Below are 22,749 nucleotides of genomic sequence, written 5' to 3' on the forward strand. Positions count from 1 at the left end.
ATACAGTAGAGTCTCACTTATCCAACATAAACGGGCCGGCAGAATGTTGGATAAGCGAATATGTTGGATAATAAGGAGGGATTAAGGAAAAGCCTATTAAACGTCAAATTAGGTTATGATTTTACAAATTAAGCACCAAAACATCATGTTATACAACAAATTTGTCAGAAAAAGTAGTTCAGTACGCAGTAATGCTACGTAGTAATTACTGTATTTACGAATTTAGCACCAAAATATCATGATATATTGAAAACATTGACTACAAAAATGCGTTGGATAATCCAGAACGTTGGATAAGCGAGTGTTGGATAAGTGAGACTCTACTGTACTAAAAAACCAATTGCAGAACATTTGTCTTCCTGAATATAGAGTGCGGGATTGACAGCTTGTAGTCCTTGAACAAAGAAATTACAAAGGAACTAGAAAGAGAAACGGTTGTATTGAATTATAGCCACAAATTCCAATCCATTAGCAAAGGAATGAACAAAGACTGTTGGTACAAGAGTCCTCTCACTACTTCCCAGACACAGTTTTAAATGGAGAAAAACTGACTTTTGATAAACAGGGTTATTACTGTACTCTCACTCATCGTCAACACTAACTGGCCACTGTAAAGATCTGAAAGACTCATCTCCTAGCCCTTTGAAACATTAAAGGAACATGATTTACACAAAGAAATATAGATCCTGCTATATTTTACTCCACTCCTGCAACTGTATAAATATGCTGTATATGCTGTATAACTGCATCTAGGAGCCGCAGTAGTGCAATGGGTTAAACTCTTTGTGCTGGCTGATCTGCTGACCTGAAGGTTGCTGGTTCAAATACGCAGGACACTCTAGCTTACGGGGACATGAGAGAAGCATCCTAGCAACACATCTGGGCATCCCCGGACAATGTCTCTGTAGACAGCCAGTTCTCTCACACGAAAAGTGACTTGCAGTATGTTCTCAAGTCACTTCTGACATGGTAAAAAATCCTGCATCTGAAGAAGTAGGTTTATATTCACAAAAACTCATGCTAAGATAAAAGCATTCATTTTTTCTCCCGTTCCCTTCCTCCTTTTTAACTTTCTTAAAGAGAGTGCAAATCGTTCCAACAATTTGTTGCCATCCCAAATACTGATCAAAGGAAACCGCATAACTGTTTTTGCCATGCAGAATTTTACAGCAAAGGATGATATTCAGAGTTTTACCTTTAATAAAACACCACTGTGTAATGTAATATTACATGATTCCAAAAAGTTTCTTTCCCATGCTCTGCACCAGAATGTGCTTATAATAAATCATACCATTGGTTCAGTATTGTCTACTCGAATTGGCAGCATCTTTCCTGAGTCGAGGGCAAAGATCTTTCATATCACAAGCTCTCTGATCCCTTGTTCTTCTTGTTCTGCCTTTGAGTCATTTCTGACTTCTTGTAACCTTAAGCTGGAGCTATTATATGGTTTTCTTGGCAGAATTTATTCAGAGAGCTCTGCCCTTGCATTCTTCTCATGCAGAGAGAATGGGACTGACCCAGTTCACCCAGTCAGTTTCAATGGCCAAGCTTGAATTCCAATCCTAGTGTCCTAGTTCAACACTCAAACCACAACACACTCTTTCTCTCTGATCACTTCCCTTTTAAAGCAGGACTTGAACTGAAATTTTCTGCGTGAGAAATATATACACTATTGAGGGGTTACAGCTATGAGGATACGGCCAGATGTGCTGTTTCATTCCTCCCAGTTGTGTTTGATCCAATCTGGGAAGAGTGGGATGAAGCCATGGAAAATTAGATCCCTTCACCGCTGCTGGAATATGTAAAGAAAGTTGCCAGTGTAAGCAGTATAAATCTAGAGAAGCTCTTAGTCAACAAATTGTATTAAATTGCTGTATTAACTTAATATATAATTTACAAGACATTGCAGTGAAATTATTACAGCTCACTGTGCTATCTAGGTGGTTTCAGAGTATGTTGTTTAAAATATTGATGTGTAACATTTCTTTTTGTTGTTATTTCTGCAGATGTTTATTCCTTTGATGAAGAGGAGGCAGTTTTGGACCCACACATAGCCAAACACTTAGCGCATTTTGGTATTGATATGCTACAAATGCATGTAGTAAGTGGCTTGCTTTTTATTTGGAATTTCTCTTGAGCAATTTTAGAAAAGAGGAAAATTCATGCTTGTGGAAAAATGTACTTTCTACTTGCTGGGAATTTTTAACCATGCTTATTTATTTTAATGGTATAGAATTTATTCTTCAGGTTATGTTCTCCTACTACAAGATATTAGGCAATATAATAAAGCAGCAGTGGACTGGATAAATTATGCTTTAAGCACATACAGTAGGCCCTCCACTTTGTGGACCCCCATGAATAGTTGAAGCCCTAAGTAGATAAATTGCAAATAATAATTATATAGATATAGATATAGATATAGATGTTCTCTCTACAAATTTCTAGGTCTCCCATCATGTCTCTATGGCGAGCATCTAGACACTGATAACCAACTTACATCCTCTTGCAAATGTGAGGCTTAGGCTGAGAAATAATAAGTTGATTAAGGCCACCTAGTGAGTTCCTGGCTCAGAGAGTTAAAGAGTACATCCGATTCATTGCTCAGCTTATGATGAGGCCTTTGCTCATAAATTTTTATTAACTACTCACAAAGAAAGTAGGATCTCCTTGTGGAGACAGTGGTGACACTCTGTGCTGGAGCTGTGAAGTGTGATTAAGCTGCGAGCATCTCTTGCTTATTACAGTTTCTGGGATAATTCAGCAGGGGGAGACATGATTACATTTGTGGTTTGGCGGTTTTAAAATAATGCTATTTTTATGTTCAAGGATGAATGTTTGTTTTGGTCCTGCTGCTATCAAAAAAGATTTGCTTTTCTTTTTTTTTAAGTGTCCTTGGTTTGTACGTTCTTACAATATGACCTTGTAAAGTACGGTTTCTTTAAAGCCTCTCTTGCATTCAGATAGAAAACGGCCTGAGAGATAATGATATAAAACCCAGAGTCTCCGAATGGGAAGTGATCCAAGAATCTGGCATGAAGCTAAAGCCAATGTTTGGTCCTGGGTACACTGGCCTGAAAAACCTGGGCAACAGCTGCTATGTCAACAGTGTCCTGCAGGCGCTTTTCAACATCCCTGAATTTCAGAGAGCGTAAGTTGTTCCAGGAGAGTTTTGTAGTCACTAAGTTGATGCCAAACCTTTGCTTAAATAAATGGTGTAGCTGCTAGCCTATGTGAGGGATAAGTGACATTTGAATTATTTCCTCTCCAGTTGTGAGCAACATTTACATTTCTTTCTTACAGAATATTTGTTCTTAAGGCTGGATATACACTACCATATAATCCAGTTTCTGAATCCAGATTATCTGATTTGAACTGGATTATATGAGTGTACACTGCCATATAATCCAGTTTCTGAATCCTGCTTTGAACTGGATTATATGGCAGTGTAGATCCAGCCTTAGATGAGGTTCATGCATTGTATGGTGCCAAAATCACATCTTGGAAGTGTTGGCTGGCAATCTGTTCAATATTTAAAAAAACTGTAAGATGTGTTTACAATCTCGTAACATTTTGGGATCCACATTTTGGGACATTAATGACTTAATGGGAATCCCAGAAACCTATCTCTCAAGCTAGGTAGCTCCCTAAGGTCCTAAAGATCATTTCCTGATTGTTGGTTGGGTTGAGATAAGCAGATGTTGCAGGAACCAGAGGGGTCTCCCCAGTTTCCGTCTCAACGTGCCTAATAATGGGAGAAATACTACTAAGTGCACCGGAGAAATACTACTAGGTGCACCAATTTCCAGCATCTCAGGAACCCTATGTATCTACATCTGGAAGTGCAGGATCTTGGCCATTACTCTAGACCACAACAGGTATTGAACAAAAGAGTACTTCCCCACATACTATTCACACTCCAGTTTTTATGTTCAACGTGGATCTGAAGTTATTTGAGATTCCTTGACAAGCATTCCATGTTGTTTTGTTTTTTTTGGAAAAATAACGTTGCATTCTCTCTTCAGTTTTTTAGTGTACATCTGAAAAACATTATGAAGTGATATTAATAATCTAAAGTGCAAAATTGTGTTCTTTTATTTATTACTAGCTTGGGGGCCCGGCGGTGCCCGGGTTATTTGAGAATGGAATTGTTTGCCTTTGTTCCAAGTTTAGTCTCGATCCAGTGTCAGTTGTCTTCAATTGGTATGGGTGAACTACAACTCCCATATGTAAGTCCATGGTCCATCCCCCTCCAAATAGCGCCAGGATGTAAAGTAGGTCATGGGGACGCAATGTGTCAAGTTTGATCTTGATCAGTCATTGGTGTGGGTTGCAGTGGTCTGAGGAAGTGAGTGAAGGTACTGTAAATCTCATCTTCCCTGGTCAGTTGTTTCCTCAAACGGCAGGAGGACTTAAATCTGGGCACATTGCACTTGTGTGTCAAGTTTGGTACAGTTTCATCATTCATGGGCATCACAGTGGTCTGTGGGAGGTGAATTGGATGAAGGTACTGGAAATCCCATCATCCTTGGTGCATTCTCCTGCAAACCACACCAGGACATAAACTGTGTCACATTGCACCTGTGTGTCAAGTATGGTACTGTTTCATCTTTCATGGGTATCACAGCGGTCCATGGGAGGTGAATTGGGTGAGGGTACTGCAAATCCCATCATCCATGGCCCACCCTGCGCCAAACTGGACCAGGGCGTAAAGGGGGCCACATTGCACCTGTGTGTCAAGTATGGTACAGTTTCATCATTCATGGGAATCACAGTGGCCTGTGGGAGGTGAATTGGATGAAGGTACTGCAAATCCCATCGTCCTTGGTCCATCCTCCCCCAAACTGCTGCAACATATAAAGTGTGTCATTTGGGATATATATACCAGATTTGGTTCAGTTCTGTCATATGTAGCAGTTGCTGTGGTCTCAAGAAGCGAGTGAAGGTACTGCATGTCCCATCTGTGTGCCAAATTTGGTCCAGTTCCATCACTGGTGGGCATCGCAGTGGTCTGTGGGAATCGTAGCGATTGAAAGTACTACATATCCCATCACCCATGGTCCATCATCCTGCAAACGGCACCAGGACATAAAGCGCATCATGGGGTAGGCTCTCTGGAATTGTGGGAGTTGGAGTCCAAAACACCTGCCCAAGTTGGCCCATGCCTGGTTTAAAGGCCCCAAAGGCCATCTAGTCGAACCCCTTTCTGCCATGGAGGAAGACACCATCAAAGCCTTCCTGACAGATGGCCATCTAGTCATAAATACGATTGGGAGATAGAGAGAGTCCTAGATTTGAAAGGGGTCTCTGAAGGTCATCCAGTCCAGCCCCTTCTGCTGTAAAGGAAGACACCATCCAAGCCCTCCTGACAGATGGACATCCAGTCATACATACGATTGGGAGATAGATAGAGTCCTAGATTTGAAAGGGGTCTTTGAAGGTCATCTAGTCCAGCCCCTTCTGCTGTAAAGGAAGACACCATCCAAGCTCTCCTGACAGAAGGTCATTCCAACCATACATACCATTGAGACATTTATTTCTTTATGTATTTATTTAATTCTGATATTTCTCCCCCGCCTTTCTGCAATGGACCCAAAGTGGCTTGCAAGGTCATTAAGCCACATGCTAACATCCACCATATAAATAAAACATAAAAGTAATGTCAAGCAATAGTAGTATAAATAAGAAATAGCAGGGTTCAGTGGGGCAGGTGAACTACAACTCCCATATGCAAGTCCATCATCCATGGTCCATCCCACTCCAAACAGGGCCCGGATGTATAGTAGGCCATGGGGACTGTATGTGTCAGGCCTGTTAGAGTGAGTAGGCCAAAGCCTGCTCTGTGGTAGTTTTTTGCCTCAGTAAAAACTGGGGGGGGGGGGGAGTAAACGATCCTTAAAAGGAAAGAATAAAAAGATAGTGTAGCGGAAACCAGACTTCCCCTCTTCTCAGCTTGTCGTGTGTCTGAGCGGACGCAGTGGAAGTAGGAGACAGACAACTGGAGGTTTTTCCAAAGAAAGCAGTTTACTAAAAGTTCCTGCAGCTGCAGAGGTTCATCCCACGCACAACTAGATGCTGAAAAGGGAGAACCCCGCAGACAGGGTCGAGTGTCTATTTATACAATTCAGTGGGTTCAGTTTACGACCGCCCACATATCAAACCATTGGTGCATATTTGTGGTGCAGTATTACATTTCTTCATTACTTTCGTTTCTCTCAAAACACATGATTTCAGGGAAACCATGTGATAACCCATCGGCTGTGTTCCTGGCCTGCTCGTACCTCCTTATATGGCCATTTCCTCCTACCCCTTCATTCCTGCCTTATTCCCCCATTTTTTTTTTTTGCGAAGCGTGTATACAAAAGCTGAAGCAAACTAAATGAGCAGACTTATGGGTCCCTCCAATCCCTTCTAGCTTGCAGCCAAGCTATCTTTTCAGTGGAAAATGAGCGCAGAATAGCATTTGTACATAGTTTCATCACCAGAGGTAAACAACACATGAGGATTAAAAATATTAATCAGGTTTTAGAAAGGACATAGTCCACAGTAGAATTCTGATCTAGCCCAGTCATTTGGCTTCTTCCGATGATGGATTTGTTGCTATGGCCAGAGGTGGCCATTCACATGCATGTCCAACTTTCAGGTCTTTTCAGTCTTTGGCATAAAGTCAAACTGGGGGTGTGTTTCCTCTTCCTTGATCAAAGGAATAATGTTCAGTTAATTTGAAGAAAGTCTCTTTGTCCAATCAAGTCTCTAGTCTCTAAGAATTGTCTCTGTGTAAAGAAAAAGTCTGTAAAGAAAATCTCCATCTCTCACAGGGCTTTAGCTGTCATACTCAGTATACCCAGTGTGTGGCGTGGGGTAGACTTAAACTCCTGCGCGTTTTGGATTCCAAAACAGGCCTTCCAGTAATAATGCCTTATGGATCTCCATTTTGGAAAACAGGCCTCTCAGTAACAATGCCTTATGGATCTCCAATTTAGGAACAGGAGTCCAAAAAGCTGAAAAAGAAAGCAGGAAGACAGTGAGAGAGAATGGGGGAGGGGGAACGGATTACCCATCTGTCGATCATCCTGTTCGGCATCACTTTTGTCTCAGCCAATCTTGTTGAAATCCCTTGTCTCTCCACGGGTGGGGCAGGTAGGCCACTATTCAGCTCCCAAACGACCCCTCCATGGCCTCTTGAGAAATGATTCCTCCATGGGCCTTCTTTCGCGATCTGCAGTAATCCTTTTTACTCTGGTCCTGCTGCAATGGTTAACTTATTTTATTCTTTGTCACATTGTCTCCGTGCTATATCCTCCTTTTGGCTTAAAAAGCAAGGTTGTTAGATGGCATATGAAAAAGTCCCTCATTGTCTCTCAAATCCGTCAAAAATCCGAATTATTTGCAATGTCCCGTTACAAAAGGTCCTAACCAGGAGAGTTGGGTCAAAATAGAAAATTGTATGTTGTTGAGTTGGTCAGCCCTTACAGCCTCCAGCCTGATGCCACACTCCATCACAGCCTTAGCACTCAGCAACACCTATAGGCCCTCCCAGGCCTCTCAATAAACATGTCTCATAGACTTCTGGTTTTATCCCATACAGGAGTTCAGGACCTGTAGCAAAAAACAATGAGAGGGAAAAGAAGGGGAGGGAAATACTCATCCTTCCAGGCTGTATGGCTCTTGAAGCACTCTCTCTAGTCGTTTCGCTCACATCCAAGGCAGGCCTCCTCAGAGGTTGTGCCTTTGACAACACACTCATCTGTCTTGAAATCCAACAAAATCTTTCTTCTCCGCATCTTTTCCTTTTCCTTTCCGCAAACGATTTAACAATCGTGTATCCACTTGCTGCAATGCAATCTTCCACTCCAGTCCTGCTGCAGTGTTAAACTTACTCAATTCCCCTTTTACACCGACTCGTTGAACAGCTCAAAATTTGTTAGTAACACACGTTGAAAAAGCCTCCTGCCGCTTCTCAAATCTGGCAAAATCCAGGCTGGGGGCGATAGAAAAAAATGCCCCTATTTGCATGATCTAATGTCCCGTTTACAAAAGTCCTAGTCCTTCCTTTCCGTAACCTTTAGAAAGAGTTGGGCCAAAATCACAAAGTTCAGAATCCAAATCTCACAAAATTATTATGAAGCAAACATGAGACGTAGCCAATTATATCATGTCTTTGGTTCTCAAAAGGATAACTTTTTATCACTTGGGCACTAGCTCCCTTTTTGAATAAAATGTCAATCAAAAATTTAAAAATCAATGTCAGTTCTTAATCCTTCTGTGTCAGGAATATGGGATCAATTTTTTTTTCCCAAAAATAAATATATATTTATTTATTTTTTTGCACTGCCAACTTGTGACAGTTTTCCATACAAAGTCTCCACAACCAATAACTCCTCTCCTTGTCCTCTCCTTTCCAAAACATTCATTCACATTCCTTCTCCTTCTTCTTGACTCACCAAGATCACCTGTATTCCAAAGTGCTGCAAAAAAGAACCTCCAACATTTTCCTATAACCTGTAAGGGGTTTAAAGTCTGTAGAACAGAAAAAAGGGGGAGTAGCCCACAGAGGCTTGAGTTTTCAAAAGTGCACTTGTTCAGGCTCATTTTTTTTTTCCTTGAGATTCAATTTCTGGGCAGATGTCCAGCTCTTATCTGTTGTATCACCATGTTCTCTAAAAACACTGAAGCATTGTTCTTTCAAAACAAGGATTTTTTTTTTCAAGCCTAAGACCATTTTTTTTTTCCAAAAAAAAAATATCTACAGCTTCCGAATTGCTTCTGAACAAATCTACTAACATTGTTTATAACTCTTTATGCATTTTGAATTCAACACATACATCTCATTCACACAAGGTCCACAGAAATTCTGATTAGTGGTTAGTTGTTTAGATAAAATCACACACTCTCTCTCAGCTCATGAAACATTCTCACCCAGTTGTCCCAAAATAGTCCAAAGCAAGGATTTAAGATCCAGGTGAAAGACAGAACCCCAAAATATTATATATATATATATATATATATATACACACATTTACATCATCATTTTCTTTCTTTCTTTTCCTTTTTTTTTTTTTTAATTAAATTCACATTACATTTTTAAAACTTCACTAGTTCACAGCGGCTTTCATTGACCTTGGCTGTCCACTGGAATTCCATTATCTTTCTCTGGGCATTTCGCCTGAGTTTAACCAGAAATGACAGGGAGTTTTTACCTTGGACTGTCTGCCAAGATTTTCCCACTATCTTTTTGGCATGAGGCCCAGGTGCAAAAGAAAACTTTTTAAGAAAACAGCTTTTGTTTCTCAGAAATAACAAGGAAAACTTTCTGAGCCACTTTAACAGCCTCCCTCCCTTTTTCTCGCCTCTCTGCAGCTTGTCAGCAAAAGCAAACTAACACAGACCCTCTTCGAATCAGATTTTTTCAACCGTAATAAAACATTTCTAGATATTTGTGCTCAACATTTTTTGTGTAAATCTATAGACTCATTTTTCATTTTCACTTCAATATTACCACGAAACATGCAGAACTTGAAACTCATTATTCCCCACACATGACAAAGAAATCAAACAGTTTTTTTTTTCCTTTCCCCGGGAGTTGCGACTCCTCATGAGCCCTGCACGACTTGGTCTTGGGGCACCCTCACAAGTCTTGTTCTCTGGGGAATTCCTTCTACGGCTCTACTTGCAACTGAGCCGAAATTGTCTAACATACACTGTAATGGGGTGGTGGATTTGAACCCACTGCCTCCCATCCTGCCTAATAGAGGGGACTGCCTTGGACTGGGCACCTGGACACTCAACGGTGTGTGTCAGGAATCACAAGACAGAACCCCTTTTTTCTCCCTGGGAACGTTTGTGTCCCTCCCGGCGCTGTTCCCTTAGTGTCTCATTTAACCACTATACTTGCCAGATTGCTGTAGACGTCGGACCAACCTTCGCCCCTGGACTTTTTCCCTGGATCCTTTTCCCTGCCTGGTTTCTTTGGAACCTCGCTGTCGTTGCGGCTCCCACCGTCGGCCGGCGTTGGCATCAGAGGCAAGTACCGCAGCCGGTCTTACAATATTCAGGGGCCCCTTCTCGTCTCACGGTAGTTGCCTCTGGCCCCCACCGCCGAGTTGGGACCGTCCCGCCAACGGGATCCGTCTCCGATCTCCTGGCCCGTCTTATTGTGGAATCACGTCGGGGTCACCAGAAAATGTAGCGGAAACCAGACTTCCCCTCTTCTCAGCTTGTCGTGTGTCTGAGCGGACGCAGTGGAAGTAGGAGACAGACAACTGGAGGTTTTTCCAAAGAAAGCAGTTTACTAAAAGTTCCTGCAGCTGCAGAGGTTCATCCCACGCACAACTAGATGCTGAAAAGGGAGAACCCCGCAGACAGGGTCGAGTGTCTATTTATACAATTCAGTGGGTTCAGTTTACGACCGCCCACATATCAAACCATTGGTGCATATTTGTGGTGCAGTATTACATTTCTTCATTACTTTCGTTTCTCTCAAAACACATGATTTCAGGGAAACCATGTGATAACCCATCGGCTGTGTTCCTGGCCTGCTCGTACCTCCTTATATGGCCATTTCCTCCTACCCCTTCATTCCTGCCTTAATAGTCATTATTTTCTCTTTAGTCTGCTGTGAATAGTATTTACGTACTGCCGCCTTACCTTGTTGAAGGAGAGTGCTGTATCCAAAAGACACAGGCAAAAGCTGCTCTGTTTGGAACCATGTGGAACAGGGAAGATGGCTGCCTCTTTTGCGGCCTAGCACAATGGAGCCAGGCTGCAAGGCCTGAAACGTGTTAGCAAAATGATCAAAGGAGGCTTGGATTGGGGCTTTGGGGGCTAGAAGTGTTCATAAGCATATCGTTAAAAAGATAATAACAATGTTCTCTGCTGTCTTTTGAGGCAAGTAGGGCCTTACAAAGAAGTTGAAAGCTGAGGCAAGATGGCGTCTTCCTTTTCGGCCTAGCAGCGAGGGGCCAGCCTGGAAGGCCTTAAACATGTCAGCAGAGGGGCCAAAGGGGGCCATCCGTTGTCAGTGGGTTCATGGGGTGATGTGTGTCAGGTTTGGTCCAGGTCCGGCCTTTCTGGTGGTGGCAGTGGTGTTTTGGATTACCAAAGTGTAAGCTGAGGCTACCAAAGTGTAGGCCGAGGCTGTTAACTCTCCCAGAGCTAGCATCGTTCTGAGGAGAGAAGTAGGCCGAACGAAGCCAGTTGGTAGTAGTTTTTCCCTCAGCGATCCCAGTGGCCTGTGAAAGTGGCGGCCAATCAGAGCTGGCCCATATTCCGGCTGGCCAATTAGAAAGCTGATCCATATTCTGCGAGGCCAATCAAAACGCGAGCACATATTCCGCCAGGCCAATCAAAACGCTGATACATACTCCGATTTCACTTTTATTATATATATAGATATAGATGTTATATGCAAAACAGAAGTACCTTCTGTATATCCTAAAACGGTATATTCCCAGGATCTCTTCTCCCAGAGCAAAATGATGTAAACATAAAACTGTAATATTTGGATATTTATTCTTTTCCTCTCCCTCCTCCACTGTTCTTCCTGGATAGGTATGTGGGAAATCTTCCAAGAATATTTGATTACTCACCTCTGGACCCAACACAAGATTTCAATACACAGATGTAAGTGGCCAATGTGTGTTAAGCCGGGGTTGACTCAGTTTTTCCTGGACTGTGTGTCTCTCCCATGTTGTTTATTCCTTTTGTTTTGGAAGGTTAATGATGCTTCTAGACAAAACTGGGTTTTCTCCTTTGCTTTGGAGGAGTGAACACGTTTTTTTTTTTAAAGTAGCTTATTGGAAAATTTGCAATGACCGGTGTTTTTAGATTTTTCTGATCTAGTGCCTTTGATTGTATCTTTATCAAGATTTAATTGATTATTTACTGACCTTTGAGCCAGTAATAATAATAATAATAATAATAATAATAATAATAATAATAATAAAATAATAATAAATAAATAAATAATAATAATAATAATAAAATTTTATTTGTATTCTGCCCTTTCTCCCCGAGGGGACTCAGGGTGGATTCCAACATAAAATGGCAAGCATTCAATGCCTCCATAAACAAACAAATGCTGACATAAAAATCCCAGACAAACCCCACATATAAAAATAACATTAAAACCTCACATCAGTTTAAAATCTAACATCAATAAATTAAACCTAACATCAATAAATTAAACTACGTGCAGTCAAACAAAATTATATAAAAATTATATAGAAATCCAAACAAGCATCCACATTAGTTTACAACAGCCAACTAGAGTTCACAGTGTGGGTCAAATTGTTGTGCAATCTTATTACAGTGTTCCCTCACTACTTCGCGGTTCATTTTTCACGGATTTGCTGTTTCACGGTTTTTAAATAAACATTAAAATAATAGTATAAATCACAAAATTATATTATAAATCCCTCTTTCTACTTCCTTCCTAAGGAGAAGCCTAAGGAAGGAAGGAAGGAGAAGCCGAAGGGAGAGAAGAGGAGGCTGAAGCAGCTTTGTTTTCGCCTCACAAGGCATGCGTGTGCTTGAGAGGCAAGGAGGGGACAGAGACACTACTCGCCAGTGAGATTGTAAACAACACAAATATTGTGTCCCTACTTCGCGGATTTTCACTTTTCGCGGGTGGTCCTGGAACGTAACTCTCGCGATAAGTGAGGGAACACTGTATTTTTGGTTTTCCCTGACCATAACAAGGAGTTAGTTGCTGATGTTTACTAAAGAGAAAAACCATTGCCTTTCAGCAGAATGAGAATAAAAAACAGCTATCCCAGAGCTTTCCAAACATTTAATGTTAGTGACACATTATTGAGAGATGGATAATTTCATCACGCAGCAATTCAGTTTTACTGGCAAACTAGAGGGGCGTGTCCGTTCTCCCTTAAACCAGACACTTGGCTGAAACCCATGCCTCTCCTCTTCCAATAGACCTGCTGCAAGACCCCTCTGGGGAGGCCCAGGTGTTGAGGTAGTTCTGCGCTACCTCAGGAGGGACAAAAACTGGGTTAAGCAGGGAAAGAGGGAACAGAGAGGAGTGGGGTCAAATTTTGTTCTCCTCAACAAACCTGACAGTAAGGGGAGGGACGGGTGGTAGGCACACAGTTCAGTATGTGGGAGACATTGCTTTTGCAGAATCTGTCCCAGTATGTAAACATTCTGGTGTGTACCATTTGGGGGAAAGGTGGCACGTGCAATGGGCAAACCTGTGGACAAGGGAAACAAAGGGCAGGATTTAGGTGTGGGGAGACACTGAATGGAATTGAGTGGGAGGGTGCACGTGGAGAAGCATGGCTTCTTACCCAGGGAACAAGGCAGGAAAGCCTTTGGGACTCAATGGATTCACCCTCTGCCTTCCCAAGTCTCTGCCACTCCTCAGATTGGATGTGACACACCTAAACACTGCAGCCGACACACGAATGTGTTGCAACACACAATTTGGAAAGTTCTGAACTACTCAGAATTCCAAAGTCTGAGGGTGGTTACTGATATTAAGGATATTTATTTATGTGTTTTGTTGTATTTTTAAAATGTTTAAATTGTTTATTTTATTTGATTTATGTTATTACTGTTTTTGTTTTGATATTCGTTGCAATTGCTTTATTCTGCTTTGTTTTGGGCATCGCCCCATGTTAGCCGCCCCGAGTACCTTCGTGGAGATGGTGGCGGGATAGAAAAATAAAGTATTATTAAAGTATTATTAGTATATTATTGTGAATACTGTAGAAAAAGTGATGTGCAGATTAATTAAGAAAACATTGACTCATGGGTTCCTCACTTAAATTTTTCCAAGAATGCTACAATTATAGTTCATAACAAATAGTTACTGTCTTGCACTCAGCTAGTGTTGCAGTATTCAAGCTCTTTTGAAATACAATGGGGATGAATGCCTAATTGGGTTTACATGATGTGTATTAGCAGACTGGGCAGTTTAATCTTAACTTCAACCTTCTCCTTTTCTCTCTCTCTGAACATAGTAGGTAATGTTTTGTCTGCTTTCTCACCGCATTCCTGTCCTCAACCTCCTTTATACTGCAGGGCTAAATTGGGACATGGTCTCCTATCGGGCCAGTATTCTAAACCGCCAATGAAATCTGAGATCATTGAACAGGTGATGAAAGAAGAACAGAAGGTATTTGACCTAGAATTTGCTTCCTGAGAACTAAGTAGAGGTGATATTCTGAGAAAAGAGAATAGGTTTGAAGGCATATTCCAGACAGATAGTTGGGGATCAGCCACTCGTTTCCCTTAACATTTTCTGAGATTATTTTGTTCCTCTTCTAGAATGCTGTTAGCTTGATAGCAGATTATTGAATATATTCATGTATAAATCTAGAAATTTTAGTCTCACAATCAAACCAAAAACTTGGGTTAACTTATCCATGAATCAATGTTAAGTACAATCCATGGTGCTTTCCTCTCTCTGCACAATTACCCTCGATTTATCTACAGGTCATATAAAACTCCATCATTTTGTCACTCAAACCTGCCTTCAATTTACACATGTGTATATATGGTCATACTCTTATGATGTTGGTTGAATTGCAGGTTTGGGTTAGAATGGTTGGTAAAGAATGTGCCTCTTTTTCTGTTATTAACTTTTTTTTATTAAAACCAGATCTTGTTTATGTCAAAACAAAAATAATAGTCTGGTTGAATTAAGGCTCAAGCATTATGGCTGACCTCACTTGAACTGAGTTCCATCTTATCCTACAAGAAATTAATGTATTTGCTATGCACAACCTGTGCCACTTCAAACTGGGGACGACCAAATGGTTCATTGTGGAAGCAATTCCCAGAAGTATAAAATCTAGAAGCTATTGTTGTACCTGAAGAGTAACCCAGTGCCCCCCAGGCAAAGGAAATCTACAAACATTTCAACAGGTTAAAATAGGCTCTTAAATAAAGCAAAGAAATAATAACAACAAGGGAGACAGCTTGGGTTTTTTTTTTGGTATCTCTTGGTAATTTTTTCTTTAGTGAGCAGATTCTGTAGCATTCTGGAAACAACAGTCCAATGTAATATGAAGAATATATATGCTTCCCTAGGCTGGGAATGAAAAATATTGAGATATTATTGACCTACTACAATGCTGTCTGATACGATTCAGCTTTTGCCTAGTTAGCAGTCAGTCTTTTTTACTGTAAAATCTATGGTGGAGACCCCTCCTCCCAAGGTTCTCCCTGTCATATAATGTATTTGGAAAGGAAAGGTCATAGTGTAATGGATACTAGAGATGCTGTAGCTGGAGAAGAATTTTCTTCCTGGAAGAACTACTGAGGGTAAACATAAGGGCATATTTATAGTAGGGATCCAATTTTAATCAGTAGGTTAATCAGCTAAACATTGAATTGAGTAATCAGTCAAGGCCAATTTGAGTCAGCTAAGGGAAACAACTATTGCCCAGACCAAGATGGTTTTTAAAATTACACTTGTCATATTTTGGGAGTTTATTTTGTTTTGGGTATGTTCACTCTTTCATTGACACTTAAAAGAAAATATTAGACATTTTTTTCTTTTAAACAAAGACTAGTAGCTTTTTAAAATTAAATTATAAACTCTGATTTCAAATAATAATAATAATAATAATCATCATCATCATCATCATCATCATCATCATCATCAAATAAACAGTAGACATTGAAAAATTACGATCTGCCAACTGCAAAAGGCCACCCTACTGAGATCTGCGAGCATCATCCAAAAATACATCACACAGTCCTATACACTTGGGAAGTGTTCGACTTGTGATTTTGTGAAACGAAATCCAGCATATCTATCTTGTTTGCTGTGTCATACAATATAATAATAATAATAATAATAATAATAATAATAATAATTATTATTATTATTATTATTATTTCAACACACCAGACATCACAGTTGTGGAAAAGAAGAAGGTCTGGATCATTGATGTTGCCATCCCAGGTGACAGTTGCATTGACGAAAAACAACAGGAAAAACTCAGCCGCTATCAGGACCTCAAGATTGAACTTCAAAGACTTTGGTAGAAACGAGTGCAGGTGGTCCCGGTGGTGATGGGCACACTGGGTGCCGTGCCAAAAGATCTCAGCCGGCATTTGGAAACAATAGACATTGACAAAATAATTACCTGTCAACTGCAAAAGGCCACCCTACTGGGATCTGCGCACATCATCCGAAAATACATCACACAGTCCTAGACACTTGGGAAGTGTTCGACTTGTGATTTTGTGAAACGAAATCCAGCATATCTATCTTGTTTGCTGTGTCATACAATAAAATGTTATTTTTATAGTATTATTATTATTATTATTACCTGCCTCTCTTCAAGGTTCGAGGTGAGTTACAATTAAAACACATAAACATTATAAAAGTACTACAAATCCACATATTAAAATGTATTTCTATAAAAGCTACATATTAAAGCATATTTCTTGTGTTCTTGGGTAAAGAATGGACAACGGGCAATGTTAATAGTGGAGCAAGAGTAATGTGTAATATTCGTATAGACTGGTAACCAAAGAGGTTAGTTGGGGAGTAGCCAAATCCTGGTCAGGGGAAGCCTTTGCAATGGACAATGAGCAATGTTAATGGTAGAGCAAGTGTAATGTGTAATATTTATATAGACTGGTAACCAAAGACATACGTGGAGAAACTGAGGAATTGCAATGTGTTCCTTTTTTCCAAAAAAAGTCCCAAGTTCTTGTAAGCTAATACCAATAGAAATTTTAACTCATGTGGGAGGTAGTGAAAAGCCCAAATCAAGGGTAGCCCAAAGTTCTTTGACCAGATTATTTATGGAAGCAAAATGAGCCACATTGAAGGGTCTCACTTCTTACTTTAAATTTCACTGTCTAGTTTCCCTTGGTTTATCAAAAAATCATGTCCTTATTTTTCATACTAGCACAGCATTCATAAAGAAAAACATCCTGGGCACAACTAGATAAGAGAAAACAAAAATCAATGCTTTATTATTATTTGAAGATTTTTTTGGACTTACTGTAACCCTTTCAGGGATTTGTCTCAGGGCTTTGGCAGTTTGCCCCACTTAATCACTTTTCAAATTCCTGTCCCATTGGGTAACTAAGGCCCCTTCTACACTGCCATATAATCCAGATGTTCAAAGCAGATAACCTACATTATCTTCTTTGAATTGGATTATCTGAGTTTACACTGCCATATAATCCAGTTCAAAGAAGATAATCTGGATTTTATACAGCGGTGTAGAAGAGGCCTTAGTTCAAGCCCAGTGTGGCCAAAAACCACATTGGTTATCTATTTTTCACCATTAGCGTTCCACTTTGTAATGGAGACAGTCATGGTAATTAATATCTGTTTCCCCTCCCTTCTAATCTCTTGCAAAGAATACTAAATTTAGTGTATTTGACTAGATCTGTATGAATGTATCTTTTTTTTTTTTAAAAAAAAGAGAAGCATAAATTATGAACAGAAATAAAATATGTTCGTGTATGTTATAGAGAGCCGTTGTGTTTTTTTAATTTCTTGTATCTCTGGAATCTATCCACTGCTGGACGTCATTGAGTGCCTCCTGCCTAACGCACTAATATGAGAGATTGAATGATCCGGCCCAGCTTATTTTTAGCTTAACTGTTTTGCAACTGTTGATGAGGGAGGCCTGCCCAGAATTTCTCTCTATGTGTATGTGGATGTGTATAAATACACACTGTAATCTGTGTGCTAAATCCAACTTGTACAGGAGCTTCCTTTGAACATTTTTTTCCAAAATGGGTTGACTGGGAATCTCAGCATATGGCACAGAAAGGAGAATGTAGATATAGCTTTTTCTTGTATTCTTGAAAATCCCAGTGTTAGAATTGAGATCGGTGGAGGAGAATTTGGGCTGTTGAAGCAGACAGTAATAGGACCATCCAAGCTCAAGGTTGTTATGTCATGTGACTGACTAGGCTTTATATTAATATTCCTACTAACATGTGTTCATTTGAAGGTCCAATGTGGTCCATTTTATTGATCCCTGAAGCTTGTTTCCCAGTGTTACTAGTTCACACTCATCCAGTTGCAAGGTTCTGTATTGAGCTCAAACTGTGTTCAATAATAATAATAATAATAATAATAATAATAATAATAATAATAATAATAATAATAATAATTTACAACTGTGTGGCCCAAATGATCCATTGGAACTTATGCCTCAAGTACCACCTGCCAGCAGCAAAGAACTGGTGGGATCACAAACCAGCAAAGATCGTGGAAAATGAGCACGCAAAGATACTGTGGGACTTCCGAATCCAGACTGACAAAGTTCTGGAACACAACACACCAGACATCACAGTTGTGGAAAAGAACAAGGTTTGGATCATTGATGTTGCCATCCCAGGTGACAGTCGCATTGATGAAAAACAACAGGAAAAACTCAGCCGCTATCAGGACCTCAAGATTGAACTTCAAAGACTCTGGCAGAAACCAGTGCAGGTGGTCCCGGTGGTGATAGGCATACTGGGTGCCGTGCCAAAAGATCTCAGCTGGCATTTGGAAACAATAGACATTGACAAAATTACGATCTGCCAACTGCAAAAGGCCACCCTGCTGGGATCTGCACGCATCATCCGAAAATACATCACACAGTCCTAGACACGTGGGAAGTGTTCGACTTGTGGTTTTGTGAAACGAAATCCAGCATGTCTATCTTGTTTGCTGTGTCATACAACGTCGTTGTGTCAATAATGATAATAGTTTATTTATATTCCGCCCTTCTCCCCATGGGGACTCAGAGCGGATTACAGTGTAAACAGATACAGGCAAACATTTAATGTCTTGTTACAATACAATGAGACACACATACACAGACAAAGGCAAAGACTTCTTTCATTTCCGCCTTTGGAGGCGGTGCTCATCTCTGGCTCTGTGGGAGCCATTTTCAAGCCGAGGAGCCTGTATTGTCATCTCCTGGTTGTGTGACTGGCATGACTGCTTAGAGCATTTTTATGCCTTTCCCGTCAAAGTGGTACCTATTTATGTACTCACATTTGCATGTTTTCAAACTGCTAGGTTGACAGGAGCTAGTGCTAACAGTGAGAGCTCACCACTTCCCACAGTTTCAAATTGCCAACCTTAAGGTCAGCACTTCAGCAGCACAAGGGTTTAACCCAGTGATTCCCAAAGTGGGCATTACCGCCCCCGGTGGGCGCTGCAGCAATCCAGGGGAGCGGTGATGGCCACAGGTACATATATCTTTCTGTTTAATTGCTATTAAAAATTTAAAAAATAATAATTTCCAGGGCGCTGAGCAATATTTTTTCTGGAAAGGGGGTGGTAGGCCAAATAAGTTTGGGAACCTATGGTTTAACCCATTGTTCTACCACAACCCCAGGTGCTTTGACTTCAAAGCACCATCCATTGAATACAGATTGCTCCTTTATTATCAGGGTGGGCAATCCAGATCAAGATTGTAGTCTGTGTCTGGAGTAGAGAATTAAGTGAATTTCTTTCATTTTCCCTTAACTTGCCCCCAATCCTGGATCAAATCAGATACCCCTGAAAATTCAAAATCTGTGGTATTTGCTATATAGCCCTTTTTTTTGCTATGCAGTTTATGGGCCCAGGGATCCAAACTCACATTATGCACTTGTTGATTCCTAGAAAAAGAAGTAGGATCAATTTCAGTCTCAGTGGTCTGCTTCAAAAGTATCCAGTGTGACCAGGACAGTTCCACAATCCATCAGTCCTGTAAACATTATTTATATCTCACAATTCCTCCCAAAACGAGGACTTAAGGACAGATATGTACATGTAAGGAGCATCATGAATGACATTTTTAATGGATTCTCTCCTCTTGTATCCTGAGCCACGGTAATGAAAATAATAGACTTTTTTTTGGCAAGGGTTACTCAGATAAATGTGTTGCATAAACAATCATAGTAACGGTACAGTTTCTGTCACATTAATGCAACATTCATTCTAATATGTGTTTGGTCTGTTTTCTTCTCCTTTCTGTATTTTAGCCTCAGCACAATGGCATTTCTCCTCGCATGTTCAAGGCTCTGGTCAGCAAAGGACACCCCGAATTCTCCTCCAATCGGCAACAAGATGCACATGAGTTCTTCCTACACCTCATAAATCTAATAGAGGTAAGCAAGGATGAACTACGACTGGCATGCTTTTTTCCTCATTGAAAAACAAACAGATGCTAGTCTTGTGTATTAATTTTAAGTGTTTTGTCTATACATTGATGTAATATCATAATTGTATATGCCACCTTTGCGGGTTTATAAGCAGAAATGATTTTTTGTTCTTCATCCAGTTTACAACATAGATTTGGAAAGTAGAGAAGATAACAGAAAAAAGGAACTGATGTTTTTCCTTTCAAATTTACCCAAAAGTATTGCTGATTAATCTTAAAACTTAATGATAAGTTTAGTTAAATCAGTGTGATTTCTCCCATTAGAATTTTAAGACTGTCTGGAGAGGGACTTTTCTCGGTCCCTCTGCCTTCTCAGTCCCCTTCTACACTGCCATATAATCCAGTTTAAAGCAGATAACCTGGATTTTATATTGCATTGTAGAAGGGGCTTCAGTCTAATTTGAGACCAATATGGCCCCATCTTTGCAGTCCTTCCATTAGCAAGTCCAAACTTTTTTGTGACATTTTGTACTGTTTTTGAGTTTTTTGTATAGCATTTTAATATTTAAAATGTTTAATATTTTAACCTCACAAATAGCTTGTTTTTAAAACTATATTTATACTTTTATTAATGCTTTTTAAAAAATTTTTTAAACTATGTCATTAGAAACTGTTAGTCCCATTATCAGGATAAAAGTGGGATATAAGTGAATAAAGCCATCATCCTTATTGTCATCATCATCAATTTGGGCAGAGAAACATGCAGTGCTTTATATCTTGAGAGAGCCATGAAATACATCTAATGGAAATCAATGCAAAAGTCTGCCAAACTGAATTTTGAAATATTGACATAGGAGATAAGTAGTTACTTTATAAAGCCTGTTTTTTAAACATTCATGGCAAAGGCTGAAGAATGTTCTCTGTCATGCATATAATGCATAATACTACAAAAATCATTTCTGCCATCCATTAGCAAGTTTTACTTTACTAGAATGCATTTGGCTGTCTTAACGTTCAATTTTTCAATTATCACCATCTTTTTGGAGGGTGGGTGGGAGGGAAGGGATTAATCATCAGTATTTTTTCCTCTTTCTTTATTGGATTTTATATCCTGCCTATCTCCCAAAAATAGAATTTAAGACATCTCCAGTAATATAGTCGAAACAGGAAACAAGCATTCAAGCATAATTAAATCAAAGACACAATTCTAAAATATGTAAAACAACATTTAAAATAATAACATATGATTAAGGAAAATACAACATTCAGTTGTATATGAAGCTCAGGTCTTAGCAGCCAGACAGTGATAGGAGCCTTTATAAACCTCTAGCCTCTCTAAATCATTGTTTTAAGGAGTCTGCTGCTGGTGGTGAAGTGCTATTTACAAGATACATTATCAGTACATAAAAATCCTGCAAACACAGGATGTACTCCAGCCAATTGTAAGCATTTTCAAACTTTATTGATTTGGGTAGGGGAAATTTAAGTACTCCATGAACTATCCCACTGAAATCAATGAGGCTTAACATGCTTTCTTTCCACTTGATTGTATACACAATGATTTTTTATTGAACACCTTGGTGTAAATTTAATGGGAGGAAGCCCTTCAGCTAATGCTGTTCAAAGCAACTGGTATCTTCCAAGGCATAGAAAAGAAGACAAAGGATAAAAATAGATTGGTTTTTCTCCACTTGAGACAGTTTTTCATGTTTGCCTATTTTGTGCTCTGCGTGAGTGAAGGTTTGCATACAAAACAATTCTGTGTTTCAAAATGTAAACATCTATCATGGCAATTATGAGTCCTTAGTGCAGCTGGTAAGCACATGCTGTAAAGAAAGCGCGTAGTGGTGGAGTTTTATCTAATTGTCCAATGCGCATAACTCGCTTACGTTATGATGGTGGCTTGGGAACAGCATGGGTCCTTCCTATAATTTGCAGCTCCTCTCGAAGCCAGCAGCATCCATTACAGAATCAAGGGCAGTACTGAACATTTCAAGGACATACAACTTGGTGTCTTCCCACATGGCCGAGGTCTTCTCATGTGGTCATGATTGCCCAAGTGGTTGGGTTTGATTTTTCCCATTCAGAGGAACCACATTGGTTCAGAAAATCCCAGCGATGTCTTCCGGTTCTTGGTGGAAGAGCGAACACAGTGCTGCCAGTCTCGGAAAGTCAGATACACGGAGAGGGTAGACTATCTCATGCAGTTGCCTGTGGCAATGGAGGCGGCCTCAAACAAAGGTAAAGAGCGGGAATTAGGTTGACTCATGCATTGCTTAGCATATCATTCAGATGGAATTCAGAAGTCAGTTTATTCACATGCTAGTTACGACTCTTGTTGTCATGAGCTATTACATATCTAGCAATGTTGATAGAACCTCCCATTTCACCTGATGCTACTGACATATCCATCTGCCAATCTTTAGATTAAGTACATGCACACATGAATCTATTGAAGTGTTGAAGTGACCACCTAAAATATTTGGAATTCTGCCCTGAAAATACAGTATGACCCTCCCCACCCCATATGTGCAGGGGATATATTCCTGAACTTAACGTGGAAACAGGAAATGATGGATAAAGTGAACCCAATTGAAATGAACAGCATCTGATTGAAGTTACTACAGTGTTTCTCAAACTCTGCTTCTCCAGGTGTTTTGGACTTCAGCTC

General features: G+C 40.1%; 1 protein-coding gene across 3 annotated transcripts in view; it reads left to right on the forward strand.

Moving 5' to 3' along the window:
• The window catches only part of usp13 (ubiquitin specific peptidase 13), a 102,739-nt gene that overhangs the window by 53,425 nt on the left and 26,565 nt on the right, over window positions 1-22,749 (forward strand). For all 3 annotated transcript variants that reach the window (XM_016991983.2, XM_008105989.3, XM_008105990.3), the window contains exons 7-12: window positions 2,007-2,101; window positions 2,961-3,148; window positions 11,548-11,619; window positions 14,035-14,128; window positions 19,960-20,085; window positions 22,166-22,319. In XM_016991983.2, the coding sequence (XP_016847472.2) occupies window positions 2,007-2,101; window positions 2,961-3,148; window positions 11,548-11,619; window positions 14,035-14,128; window positions 19,960-20,085; window positions 22,166-22,319 (729 nt within the window). The remainder of the gene's footprint in view (window positions 1-2,006; window positions 2,102-2,960; window positions 3,149-11,547; window positions 11,620-14,034; window positions 14,129-19,959; window positions 20,086-22,165; window positions 22,320-22,749) is intronic.

Source organism: Anolis carolinensis, chromosome 3, assembly GCF_035594765.1.
Source record: "Anolis carolinensis isolate JA03-04 chromosome 3, rAnoCar3.1.pri, whole genome shotgun sequence".
In the NCBI taxonomy this organism is placed as follows: domain Eukaryota; kingdom Metazoa; phylum Chordata; class Lepidosauria; order Squamata; family Dactyloidae; genus Anolis; species Anolis carolinensis.